The sequence below is a fragment of the Taurulus bubalis genome, assembly GCF_910589615.1.
Source record: "Taurulus bubalis genome assembly, chromosome: 4".
In the NCBI taxonomy this organism is placed as follows: domain Eukaryota; kingdom Metazoa; phylum Chordata; class Actinopteri; order Perciformes; family Cottidae; genus Taurulus; species Taurulus bubalis.
In genome coordinates, this window is record NC_136592.1 from 33,959,141 (window position 1) to 33,974,010 (window position 14,870).

A 14,870-nucleotide genomic window follows, 5' to 3' on the forward strand; every position below is an offset into this window, starting at 1 on the left:
CTTTCGCAAACAAGTGAAGAACTTTGAGTTTTGAGCTGTTTTGTGATCCTCTTGTGCATTTGGGTTCGGTTGTATTTCCATTCGCTTTCATATTTAAATAACCCCATGTGATACATAACCGGAGGTAGAAATACAAGACTGGTGCACTGTGGTTGAGTGTTACTGAAATCTAGTCTATAAGACCGTAGTGTTTGAGAAAAATAATTATTGGAATTTGACTGAAAGTACAGTTGAGTGATGTAAAATGGCTTTATGTGAAGGGGTGGCTTCGGTTTGTGTATATTATAACTTCACTGCTGTGGCTGCTGATGAATCACCTCAAATAATAGTCAGAATGGTAGAAAAAACCCAGATGAAAATAAAAATGACTTTTCTTTAATTTTCTATATTGGCTCCACTGGTCTTTCTCTCTACTGTTGCCGTAGTCCCATTTCATGCTGAGGGTCCAGGATATTTTGTGATGCCCATCCAGTTCACCACAGCTGAGGCAAATCCTCTTCATTGAGTTCTCTTGACAAAGACGGAGTAAATCCACTTTGAATTTCTCATCTTTCTTTCACCCCTCTTTCCTTCTGAGACAATCTCACACGTCTGTAGACGGAAACGATTCCCTCTGCACAATCCAAGGTTCGGTGTCGGTTCTGAGATGGGAACAATATTTCAAATACAGTCAGACACTGTCAGAAATTTGAGATCATGGCCAGGAATCTATCGATTTGAGTGTCTTTTTCTCACATAATTACAGGATTCACATGGATGAACTTCATGCAATACCCAAAGGCAGATTCCTTCTGGAACACCCTGCCACTCCACTCGTGTTCCTTCAGCTCCTGGTATAGATCTGTGAGCCATGGACCTCACAGTTCGACCTACTCAAACAGTGCTTTCCATCACCCACTCAGAGCTTTCAAAAGTGGGCTTCTCATCCTCGCTGTCGTCATACTGCAGAAGCATGCCGTTAACGGACAGACTGCGCTTAGTCCAGATGTTGCTGATCCTGCGAGGGTAGCTGCTGCGACACTGCGCAGACCCCACATGACCCATGTCAAACGAGTGACTCCTCTTGGGCTTACCCTCCTGGGGCATCCCTAATAGACGTCCTAGCATGGTGGTGGACTCGGCTCTTCCGAGCAGGGGTTCTTTATCGGACGGGGGTACCACGGCCACCGTCATCACAGCATTGGAAGTGGTAGGGGGGCCAGGCGCCCCATGGTGGTCCCTCCCTACCGCTCGCAGCTCCAGTGAGGTGAAGGCCCCTAAAAGGTGGTCCAGGTGTGGCCGTGCTTTGGCGCCGTGCCTGTACCTCCTGAACTTGCTGCTGGGCAGGGTGTTGCATTCGCTGCCCTGCATACAGTAGCGGTCGCCAGCCCTCCTTCCTGTTTGGCTGTCTAATGAGTTGGAGGAGGAGGAGGACGAGGACAGACTGCTCTGGAGGGATCCACACTTGAACTCTACCATTTCCTCACGCATGACCACCACTGTGGATTTGACCTGTGGCGGCGCACCATTGAACCTGTTCAACCCTCCGTTGGTTTGCGAGTACGTGTTGCTCACAGTGGGTAATTTATTAGTCTGTATGCCATTGGTCACCTTATACCGCACCATGAGGATGATGATGAACACCAGCAGTGTGGCCACAATGATGCCACCGATGACCAGGATCATGGTGCCACCCAGGAAGCCACTGTGGAGGGACTGGCACTGCGGGTAGTCCTCCCCAGTGATGAACTGGACACAGCCGACAATGTTGGTGGCAGTGAGGGTGGTGGCGGTGTCTTCCCAGATGGCCAAGACGCACAGGTCGTACTGCATCCCTGGGACAAGGTTTGTCACTACGAAGGCTCTGTTAGTCATGGGAATCATCCTGACAAGAGAGAGAAAGACAGAAAGAAACAGCATTAGAAATAAAGACCTTGAGATGGACGTTCTCAGTTAGGGCGCTTTCACAAGCCTACATTTAGTCAAACACATCAAACTCTGGTGCGGTTCAACCACTGTTGCGGTTTGTTCGTGCGGTTGTGAACACAGTTATTGCAGACAAATACAATTGGTCTGACACCAACTCTCACTAACAGGTCTCAAGCAAACCCTAGTGCGGTTTGATTGCAGTGAGAATATAATTCAATCCAATTGCAGGAAGTATACGGAACGCACGGGCTGCCTGTGCAGGCCCTTTGTTGAGATGGATACAGGATATCGACAGGGAGGACATCTAGGCTGAAGAGAGAATATGCTAAATAGTCTACAAAAACAGTGACTATTATAATGTAATCAGGGATTTTGATCAAAGTGAACATAGTGAACTTTAACAGCCATATTTCAAAGACTACACTTTAAATTGGCAGCTCTTGAGATAAAAACGATTAATTCGATCCTTTGAAAACCCCCCTCAGCAAATACGTTTTCCATTTGTTTTATTTGGTCCACTTTCATTTGTGCACTGTAAAACCGAACCAGACTAAATGCACAAACCGAAAGTATCAATTTCACTCGGATTCGGATTAGCCAAAACAACTATGGCTTGTGAAAGCGCCCTCAGAATTTTTGTGTTAAAAGCAACATTGGCTTAGTCTGTAATGCTGAGGCAGATCAAATACATTGCTAAAATGAAGCATGCTAAGTAGCTATTTATATGCACAGAGTAATTCAGAAAGATGACTGCATGAAGCAATAGCAATGACATAAGTCTTCAATGGACACTTTTTGAATAATGTCATGACTGAATGTACTTTTCTTGTAAGTGCCATTTAACAAGCATTCAATAGTTTCAACTCTGTTATTATTCCAGATGTTTGAATGACTGATTAACTAAGCCTCACTGCTTTTAAAGGGAAATAAAAGTCAATCTGCAGTGGGTTAATTATCTAAGACGTATTGCCAATCAATGGAAAGCTGCAGGAACCATCGTGTTGTGTGCGGTGATGGAAACTCATCTGCCGATGGAGACTGCCCTTACACTTTGAAACGATTCACAGGTGCATTTTTAAATGTTGTGCTTTTAGGGAATTAAATCACTGTGCTGTTAAGTGCAACAGACTCCACTGAACACATCTTGTTATCATTAAACCGTTTTGCAGATAAACTGTATACATAGCCCATTGATCTAGGAAATGCATACATATTAGACACATGCGATGATGACGTTTTTTGTTCATTGCCACAGAAGCAACTATGTGTTGATGGTGTGAGGTCAGTGTGGTGGAGGGGTGTTCTTACTGGAGCAAGTCTGACTTTTGTTCTTTTTGTTTTTTCACAGACCCAGTAGGGGGAGGTTTCCATCCACTTGTCAGTGAAAGGACCAAAATACATCCCCCTTGACATTCCCACTCTATCCGCTCGTAGCAAAACGAGTGCAGTGGCAGAGGGGTTGTTTAGTTGAATACGTGTGCTCTGGTCTGCCTGAGTCCTTTATCTCAGTGATTGTCAACCACTGTGCCGCGGCACACCAGTGTGCCGTGAGAGATCATCAGGTGTGACGTGGGAAAATGTCCAATTTCACTTAATTGGTCCAAAAGAATATTATTTAGTTGCCGCAAATAATGTTTCCATTGTTGAGCGTCTGAGCTGCAATATAGTGGCTGGCCTAGTAGTTTCCTATAGAACAGGTCTGCACCTTGTTCTGCTATTAAACAAACTAAACGGCCGTATGTTATTGATCTTATCTACAGACAGCTTGTCATTTCTGGGTCACGTCTACAACTCTTCTCTGCTCTGTCCAGAGGAGTTCCTCCCCGATGCGCTGCAACCAGGTGAGACACAGCGGACAGAGAGCGGCGAAAAATATGTTGCGTGCTTTTCCAAATGAGATTTTCTGCTCTAAGCCATCACTATTTTAAGCTATGAACTCTCACTTTTAAAGCCTAACAGTTCATGTATTTGCAGGTCAAGACAAACAGCCTGGAGCTCATCAATGACGTTTCTGACTTCGCATATCAAGGCTCTGGAAATATTCTTCCAAAAGCCTGAAAAACACACTGCAGTGACAAAGCCTGCTCACTTTGTGGTTGCCATTAAAATAAATGAGCACCATGTTTCCTTTAAGTCAGTATTCATCAAACTGGAGCGTATTACAGGTGGGGCTCAAGAGGAAATGCTGATTTTAAATGTTCACCGTCCGCCGTTAACAGGTTACGCTGCGCATGCGCGACTTGCCGATTCTTGTCATTTCGCCAAAAGCCGATCTTTATGAGATCTCCGTGAGGTTGTCTTTTCTGCTGTTGCGTCTCTCAACATGGAGCATGAATTGAGAGCCGAATCAAATCTACAACCCTGTTTATAAAGATGTGTCGAGGAAAACAGCTCACTGCAGCCACTAATACTGATACAACCTGATGCTCACACATCTGCACTCATTCTGTTTTGCAAAAAAATAGCTTATCGTTTTCCATAATAAGCTATTTAGTAGTAACTAAATATTATTTTTTTTTTTCATAATTTTATTTTCGTTTTTCTAACAAAGTGATACTACTTTTTTTTGTCTGATAGAGCAATCTGGTTTACTTGAAACACTGAATACTCTTCCATGCCAGTAGGTAGCACAATAATAACCTACCATATACGCTGTATTATGCTACAATGTGACATTTTGTAACTTTTTGGGATTTTTTTATTGTAGAAAATGTGCTGCGGCTCAAAAAAGGTTGAAAAACACTGCTTTATCTAACTAGACAAATCGCCTCACCTTCCCCAAACTTCTCCAACCTTAACCAGGATCTATACTTCTGCGGCTACACACATAGCCTCCAGGGTTACGCTACGGCTGACTAATGCCTCCTCAAAAGAAAGCAAGTTCACGTTGGGGTACAAGGGGATCCAAAGAATTGTGAATGGTCAGCATGTGCTGTTGAAGTTTACTCCTAGATGTTTTCTAATGCCGGTGGAGATTATTGAGAGTGAAGATTAAGGATGTTGAAGAATGTCTCAGTCATCTTCTCTTTTTCAGTAACACACTAATAGCAGTGGTGGGCCGTCACTGCTGGCCTAAACAGAATCACAAAGTTATAGCTATCTGCTATTGTTTATGATTAAATACGACTGCAGATGTAAAAAAAAAAAGTAACACAACCAGCATTTCACTCACCACATGCCCGTAACCACTGTGCGAAAGACGTCATCAGTAAATCCACCAGCAAGTCCGTTTCTCAGGCTTCAGCCTGAGCTTCAAGGTAGCTTCTAGGTTCTAGGTAGCAGCTAGAAGTTTCTAGTAGGTTTGTGCCCCACTGACCAATCACAGCGCATATTAATGGTCACGCTGGGCCACTGACCAATCATATACATCCACGCCATTTTGCAGGTGCTGCACGTCAAAGAATACACCCAGCATGTCAAATAAAGATCTTGTCCATGACAATCAACCACAACGTCCACTCTCCGTTTACTTTAATTGCCGCCTTCCAGAAGTAGGACGAGGCTGCGTTGGCTCACATGTTGGAGAGAACTCATGCAGTATTTCTCCTCCCCCACGTGACTGATTGATTTTTAATCATGCCATTGCTTAGAGCGGGCAGTGCCCTGGGACAATGTCAGCCAACCAGAGGAGCTCAGTAGGTGTGCATATGTGAGCAATGAATTCATTGTAATATTAATTCAAAAACAGTATTTGGCTTCTCTGTGCACGTTATCTTTCCCTTCCAGCTCATAATTTGTCTTCTGGCATGCAAAAGGACTGCACAGCCATTATTATATTGAGCACTTCTTCGTTTTACTACAAAATGACATACCGTGTGCACTGATTATGAAGTACAAAACATTATTAAGCATCAAATCACTTAATGAGGGCTATTTGGAAGAGTCTGGGCGAACAACAACACATTAAAATAACCACTAATAATTATGCTGCTGCAAATCATTGGGGGGGCGTTTACAGAGCACCAGTGTTTGGTTTGCAATTCTGTAGACATTAGATGCAACATTTATAAGAGGCATTTGCAAGAAATTCAGATGAGTCATCCGATGTTTCCATAACCGGGAAAAGAAAAAGGTACTGACATTTTTTCTGGCATGACAATATGACACAGCGAGTCGTGTGCAAGCAAGGAAATCAGATGAATGCCTTATTATTGATTGCATTCACAGTGTTTGAACAAAGCAATATCGTTCTTCAATATTGCGTGCTGCTCTAATCTCATATTCCTAGCTAATAACCAGACTTCTCCTATTCTGTCAATTATCTTTCATTCAACCGCTCTTGCAGGAATGCATAATACAGTTAATTGTATAGGACAGTAGCACAGAATAAGTTTTGGGATGAAGCGTTGTTAAAAGGATTCGCTGACAATTGTCAGTGTTGGAGGAAGCATGAAGCGGACGCAACATTTCTGTAACTGCTATCCACAACAGGTTTATCAATTTCCACGCTATTCTGATGCCGTAAATACCATTTTAAGCATGCTGGGGATATAGTCATTGGCAAATACAGAGATATGTCTACAAGCTGTAAGATATAAAGAAGTGAATCATATAGATTCGCAAGACCCATAGAAATGCATCCATTTGTTTGCCAGCCCTTCGGCCTTTTTTAATGTCTGCCCCAGATTGATAGAATGCTAAACGACGAGGCTCTTTTATGTATTTCCAGCTCAATTATCTTGGTCGAATGCAACTACGTTCACTGTCTCATTTGACATAGGAAATTGATTTCACAGAGCCCAAAGATCTCCAGCTGCAGTCTCCAAGCTCACACTTTATAGACTTGAGCAGCTTAGCAAGGATATATTAAAATGAAGGTCTATAATCCTTTTTCTTTTTGGATTTCTAATTAATGGCTCAGGGCAAGGATTTCATTTTCAGTTCTTGAAAAAAAATTGCACTCGTTGTTCATTCTTTTGGTGAAAGCTATTGTCGATTTAAAAAGGTAAAAAGGAAAATCTCAAGAAGGGTTTAAGAAAAATGAGTGTTGATCTCCGAGCAACACTTCAGAGAAATTGACTGTCTCAAGTACTCCCAGCAAACAATTAGCAATTGACTAAAGAAGCTGAGCAGCCAGTGTTTTGAAGTTAAATATTACCTTGGGCTTGATTTACCACTTTGATCAGAAAGATCTCAGCTCATATTTGAATGTAATCGAATTGCATTAATCATTCTTACCTGTAAATGAGGACTTCATCCTCTGAGCAGTTGTACTGAAGCTGATACATTTTGACCTTTGCAGTTGATTTGCTAACAGTCCACTTGACCGTAGCAGAGACGGCAGTCACATCCGATACAGACACCACCTTCTCTGGTAGAGGTTTAGGTTCCCCTTTACTGATCTTGGTAGAGCTTGTTATGTCTGAAAGCCCCGACTTGGACTGCGTGGTACGGTTTGTACCATTACTTAGATGGGGTAGTTGAATGATTGACAGCTCAATGGAGGCTGTAGATTCCCCAGCAGCATTGGCAGCTATGCAAGTAAAGGTCCCGTAATCCTTTGACGTGGTGATTGTGATATCCAAGGTGCCATTTTCATATACCGTTGCTCTGGAGGAGTTGCTGATCAAACGGTCATCAGGAGCAACCCAATGCACAGTTGGCATCGGATCCCCGACTGCTTTGCAGCGTAGGCTAGCCGTTTGGCCTTCCAACACGAGTAGCTTGTGTGTATGTTGCGTGATGAGAGGGGGCTCGCAAACAAACTCCTCCTCACGGACAAACCAAAAGTAGCGCCCCTTTAGACTAGCAGGAGAAGCGCAGGTTTCCATATCATCCTCACGCTCCAGCCTTCGAAGCCAAAGCACCTCACAGTTGCAGTGCAATGGGTTTCCACCAAAGCTTAGAGAGAGCGGAGGTGCATAAGGAGTGCTCATCACTACATTGCTCTGGGAGCGCCCAAAGATCGGGTCCGGAGGGAGCTTCTGGAGACGGTTGGACGTGAGGTCCAAACGGGCCAGTTTATCCAGATCTGTAAAAGTCCCCTCGGAAATGAAGGCGATGAGGTTATGATCCAGACTCATTTGATGGAGGTTGACCATCTGGCGGATGGCTTCCCAAGGCACACTGCGCAAGTTGTTATACGACAAATCCAGATCCTCCAGTGTCGATAACAAGTCGTCAAAGGCTGTGTCGGAGATCCTATTCAGCTGATTGTTGTTGATGATCAGGTGCTGCAGGTTGACCAGCCCTCGGAGGTCGTCTGGTCCCAGCTGAGTCAACCGGTTAGTGTCGAGATGCAGGGATCTCAGGGTCTCGAGGTCGAGGAAAGAGAAAGGCTGGATGGCGCTAATGGTGTTGCGGGACAAGGTGAGATCAACCAGACCTGACATGTTGGCAAAGTCCTGAGTTGTGACCTTGAGGATGAAGTTGCCGCCCAGCCGGAGCTCCACAGTTCTCCGGTCGATGTCCAGAGGCACAAAGAGCAGGCCTTTGGAGGGGCACAGAGTCCCCAGAGACTCCGAGAGGTTCTGGCAGACACAGTATTTGGGACATGCATGGACCATCGTAACTGCGGTTCCCAGAAGCAGGAGACTGATGACCACTTTGTCCATGTTAGTTCATACAAAGGGGACCTGCAGAAACAAAAGAAAACAAGGATCAGTTTGAGATAATGATCTCTGAGTTTAGTTACCTATAAATAATTCTAAAATAAGATATTGGGGTACATCCCCGGAACAATCTTTAGTACCATACACAATTTAATCTGGTCCACCCTGTCATGAACCTGAAGCCTCTTTCAAAATGAGAGCAATCCGAGTTAGTGGCCACGATAGCCTCAGAACAACACTATCAAGCTAATTAAGTTGATTTGCTTCCGGAATATCATCGTACCAATCACAACAGGCATATTTAAAGGACCAAACATTTCAAAGCCATGACCTTTTTAGATCAACCTCGGAACCTTTCGGCTATCAGTCTGACGAGATGAGCCCCTGGCTTAGCTATATTACTGGGGTCCACTTTTTTATGGTGCTGCTTGTTGTTTACAATCCAATTAGCAACTTGAGATGTGAGACTGGACTTTAAAAGTCAATGCATTTTAAACCAATAAGAAGCTAAATCAGCCCCTGCCATGAGTGTATGAATAGGTGTGAATATGTGAATAATGACAAGTAGTGTTGAAGTGCTTTAAGTGGTCGGAAGACTAGAAAAGTGCTTTACAAGTATTTACCATTTACCATTGCATTTCGGCTAAAGGCCCAGTTTAGCTGGATTTCACCAACGTCTGTTCAAACATGATTGGTCAAAACTTCTTGTACAAACGGAAACCAGAGCGCTTCTGAAATCAAAATCTTGTCCCGTATAGATTCTATAAGAATGCTGAATCTGTTGTATAGCAGTGTTGGGCTGTCAGGGCCTGCTAAGCCTTCTGGCCTGAATCACAAAGTTATAGCTATTTTATAATTATTATTAGTTTTTTTTATATATTAAAAGTTATAGCTATTTTATAATGTAATTGTTTTTCACAAATTCACTACATGTATTATAATTATTGTGTGTGTGTGTGTGTGTGTGTGTGTGTGTGTGTGTGTGTGTGTGTGTGTGTGTGTGTGTGTGTGTGTGTGTGTGTGTGAACTATATTATCACAGGCCAGATACAATTCCACAGTGATCCTTGGACCGTGGCGGCTTACTTGATGAGCTGGTCTGATTATCATCCTTGAGGATTTTTCTCACATTAATATTCTCCATTATAACATTCATATGCATGTATTTTGCAATGCAAAGAGGGTGTATGAAATCACATGAGGACCCTCTGAATAAAGCCCAGGATTAAACATCTCAGAAGCTATTTTTAATGACGCACACGCTCATAAACTGTCATTACAGTTACAGGGTGCTGCTTTGCATGCAGTGGAAACTAGATGAGGAGGGACGGGGGACGACACATGTATATGTATGTATACATCACATGTATATGTATGTATACATCACATGTATATGTATATATACATGTGATGTATACATCACATGTATATATACATATACATGTGAACCAATGTATACATCACATGTATATGTACATATACATGTGATGTATACATCACATGTATATTTACATATACATGTGAACCAATGTATACATCACATGTATATGTACATATACATGTGATGTATACATCACATGTATATTTACATATACATGTGAACCAATGTATACATCACATGTATATGTACATATACATGTGATGTATACATCACATGTATATGTACGTATACATGTGATGTATACGTACATATGCATGTGATGTATACATCACATGCATATGTACGTATACATCACATGCATATGTACATGTAAGACGTGTATCTTGTCCACCTTTGGAATGCTGCATCATGTTGGCAATGCAAATGTGAAAGCAGCGTTGGATTATAGTTCCGGTTTGTATGTTTACTGACAGCGTCTTTTTCTTTCTGTATTGTCTTTATCCTTTTGTCTCATTCGTTCCCTTTCCCCATCGTGCCTGTACTGTTTAGGCGAAAGATAAGCTGCAGGTGTTAAGACTCGTCAGACTCGGCAGCTTCTGTGGAAGTCTGAACAGAGCTTCACACCTGGCTGACTCCTCCGTGGGCGTGGCCACACTTGGCTTCATCCAACGAGCTTTTAATTCCCCCAGACATTTGTATCATTAATTCCTAATAAGTCGAAACCTAAAAATCTATTTAAATATTTTTTTCCATTTTATTAATAGAAGCTCTGTCTGCTAGTCTGCCTGGTTCTCACTAGAACCATGGGGAGGGTCTACATGTCTGTGCCATTAATCATAATTATTCGTAAGTGTGTGAGATGGGTCGCATCCCGAGGACCCCTTATCCTCAACTACCTCATAACACCCCTTCACGTGTACACTCCACTTTTCAATAACTCCCAATTACAAGAGGAAATATGTATAAATAACCCCTCTCCTTCTTGATAACAGTTCATAATTACATCATGAAGGGCCACTGCATCTGGGCTGTGTGTTGCAGAGTTAATTAGAATGAAATGACAGGCAGGAAATTATAAAATAATACAAATAACTGGAGGGATTGACATTTCAGAAAAATAACAACGTAAATCTCTTTGGGTATTACAATTTCCACCACAAAAGTGCAACCCGCCCCCCCAACAGATGTTTCATTTTAAAAACAGAAACAATGTTAATTCCATTGAACATTCATTCCACAAATAGAGCTTTTTTCTCAGCTGTCACATTCTGAGACGCCCATCATGTTAGCATTCAATAATCACTGCAGCAAAACCCAGAGAAAGACTGTTGGAAAGGTATTTTTTCTAACAAAATAATTGCAGACTGGATGCATACTGTTCTGATCCTCTCCAGTCTGGAGATAATCCCCACAAGGCCTGGAGGTGAGGCAGCCGCTCCTCTCATGGACTCATTTAATGGACAGCGTCTAGAAACAGCGGCTGAAAGCCCTGCAAACCCACGGAAGCCTTTTTTGATACTTGCTTTTGATCTTCCTCGCCCTCTGAAAAGTGACAATTATGGTGTCTGAGCATTTTTTAAAAACTGGGGGGAAATATACAAATTGAATGCACACAGTGCCGGCTGAATGCGGTTGAAAAGCTCGGTGTAATTTCTGATCTCGCAAACAGATTCCCATTAATACTCGTGCCACATGCGGGGAAGTTGCCGGGCGGAAGAAGCCGGTCTGAGGAGAGGCAGGGTGACCTTTTGAGGAATAGAAGAGATGAAAACCACGGAGGATGTTCAACGTCGTTACTCATAGGAATCAGCGAGCCGACGGTTCAGTGCAAGGCGACAAAGATGCTGCTGGAAATACCAACAGGCACATGTTCACTTCCACAAACAGAACTGTGCAATTCCTCGTTAACCTATTCGAATGGTGCGACCCGTACGGCTTCTGTAGCGATTGCAGTCAGATGACTTTGCACTGTGACATTTCATTTCATAAGTAGGCCTCAACCATTGGCAACTAGGTGCAACAGGTAAAACGTTGGATATCACCACATGTAGAAGGAGTTTGTAAGGGGGAGATACTGACTTCAACAGTAGTTTAACCACCTTTCAATGGAGGCTAAATATTGTATTTAATATTATGACACTTTTCCACTTAATTAAATACATTAAGACACGTATCTTTTGTATTACAAGTTTTCTGAAACGTTATATGCAAATAAGTGATTATGTTTATTAAATATGTGCTAATTTGCATATATTTCCAGAACAGAAATTTGAACATTGGATAAAGCCAGGTTCAGGTCTGACATATATGAGCTCTATATAGCTCTTTGCATCGCTCCATAACAGACACAAAAGAAATCACTTGACAGTGCGCAACACACAGGACAACATGCGGACAGGCCGCTGCTCAAACACGCTAGAAAAAGCACCAAAGAGGCTAGAAAAAGCACCAAAGACGTTAGAAAAAGCACCAAAGACGTTAGAAAAAGCACCAAAGACATTAGAAAAAGCACCAAAGACGTTAGAAAAAGCACCAAAGACGTTAGAAAAAGCACCAAAGACGCTAGAAAAAGCACCAAAGACGTTAGAAAAAGCACCAAAGACGCTAGAAAAAGCACCAAAGACGTTAGAAAAAGCACCAAAGACGTTCTACCGAAATCTCCCGCGCTGTGTGGCTACGGATAATATTATGAACCCAGACACGAGGACGTTTTGGGGATTTCCACGACAAGTATGAAGCAGAGGTTATTTCCATGTTGAAAGGCGTAAATGAAACCTGCACAGAGATAAGCCCCGCCCCCTCCTCGGCGCATCCAGCTCAATGACAACATTGATGACGTGTTGGTCAGTTTGTCTGCTTGACCATCACATTTTGCTGCAATAAAAATGATTGAAGTGAGATGAAACTTGATCTTCTGAGATACAATATGTTGACGAGGTTTTCCTTTGGGGACAATTTGTTGTGGAAAAAAGGGAATAAATCTCAATACTCAATATATCGCAGTATGAAATAGAATCGTGGGACCTCTGGTGATTCCCACCCTAGTAGGTATAACGTGATTAAGGTAACAAAAAAATCAATAAATATAATTTTGAATTATTAAAAAGAAAAAGAAAGAAAGTTATAACTGTTAATACTTGTTTAAAATGTTTTAATAACAATGAATTATCAGAAAGAAATAAGAATAGAATTGAATATGATTGTCTGATTTCTGTTTTCTGTTTATTCTTTTGTTAAAAACCCTTTGAGTCTGTAGACTACTGTCTAATAGTCTTATTGTTGCCATTTGATGACAATTGCCCATATACTTTAAGCCTAAATAAGTATATTTATTATTTTGAACAAAGGTTAATGTTATTTCACAAATTTCAAAAAGTGCCCCCAATTTGTATTGAAATGCCCCTGGATTTCAGTCAGTGGGGGCAAAAATGTCCCCCTAAAAAATATGTAAGTTTCCTACCCTGTAACCGAGTATGTTTTCTTTAGCAAGCTAGGGATCCAAACAAAATAACTAAAGTACGCTTTCCCTATAAGGCTACCTCTCAAACACATAACAAGGATTGTGCACAATATCACGCACGTAGACGTCAGGTGGAACTTTCACATGGCTCTTTTTTTAACAAGTCAGTCCTGGACAGCTCGCCACAAATTATAGAAATTCCCAATCGTCAATTCCGCTGTCAGAAATCTGTGAAACGAGGGTCCCACTCCACTTGTTTCAAAGAATACTAATAATTGTGACGTGAATGAGTCTTCATCGTGGACAACGTGCACCGCGGAGGAAGGGAACACTTGACGTGACTCACTGCAGCAACAGGTGAAGATCTGAGAGGAATTCATTTCCACGTAAAGGAAGTACAATAACTGCAGCTAATGTTTGTACATGAATTGTTCTCATTAGTTATTTGACACATCACTTCAGTAACTGCATGTTGAATGAAACAAGCAGATTTTAGACTTTTCACCGTGAACACAGTAGTTCTTTGAACTATATGCAGATGGAGAAACTAAAATGTGTTTATGTGCATCCATTGCTTTAGTGTTTTCGACATTATTGTTTAGAGACTGTGTGTAATAGGCATTCAGTGCAGACTGCAAATTGTTACATTACTTCTGCTTCCGTGCGCTCATAAAATAAAATGTGCTGTTGTTGCTTCTGTGAATGTAAAAGGACATCAGTTCATCAGCAGAACAGGATTTTTCCAGAGAAAGCAGCACATAATAGATTCAAGCTTTTTCTTCTCTTTTTCAAAGGCAGAGACTTTGTGTTCTTCAACGAGCATAGTGTTCGGATCCTCTCCACAGCCTGGAGATAATCTATTTAATGATTAGACTGTGGGATCCATCAGCGTCCATGGCTCTGTTTAAACAACCTGCAGTGCATGGTCTAAAGTGCACGGCACAGGTGCATTCACGGCCTGATCAGCTCCACTTTGGAGAGCTAATTGGTGCATAATGTGGGCCAACAGAAGGGGTTGGGTGGTATGTAGTCTCCACATTGATCAAAGGTGTGTTTTGGGCTTTACATGAATTAAACCAATCAAACCAATCAGCCTCATCATCCGTTCCCCTCCACGTCGATCTGAATGGTGAATTCAGCAAATTGGAGAAGCAAGCAGTTTTCTGCAGAGATTTTTTATTTATTTTTAAACGCTAAAAAACAACAAATATGGATTGAAGCAGAATATTTTGTGAGATAAAAACATAAGGAATAATGCTGGAGTAACTGGAAATGCTTGGATCTGGTCGGAAACAGTCCAATAAAGCTGCTGCTAATAATAATACTAATGGGATTAATAGAGCCTGATCTTTATCTGCAACTGTGCAAAAATAACAGGTTGAAATACAATGAACAGACATCCAAAAAGTAGAAGCTGGCAGCGTTCAAATGCTGATTTAGAATCAAAATGTCAACATTATGACTAAAGCTTTGAAGCTTCAACTAATCGGCGAAAGCAGCCCTCGAATTGTCTCGCATTGATGACTTTAATTTTCCATTTACTATGTAGGAGAGCAATCTGTTTACTATTC

The 14,870-nt window shown here is 41.9% G+C and overlaps 1 protein-coding gene across 1 annotated transcript; it reads right to left on the reverse strand.

Annotated features, from left to right (window-relative positions):
* Window positions 1–873: 873 nt before the first annotated feature.
* On the reverse strand, window positions 874–8,462 carry LOC306735092 (leucine-rich repeat and fibronectin type-III domain-containing protein 2-like; the record flags this gene model as incomplete). The annotated part of the gene is made up of 2 exons (XM_079216530.1): window positions 874–1,864; window positions 7,087–8,462. The coding sequence occupies 2 exons, from the start codon at window positions 8,460–8,462 to the stop codon at window positions 874–876; spliced, it is 2,367 nt and encodes a 788-aa protein (XP_079072656.1).
* Window positions 8,463–14,870: the final 6,408 nt, after the last annotated feature.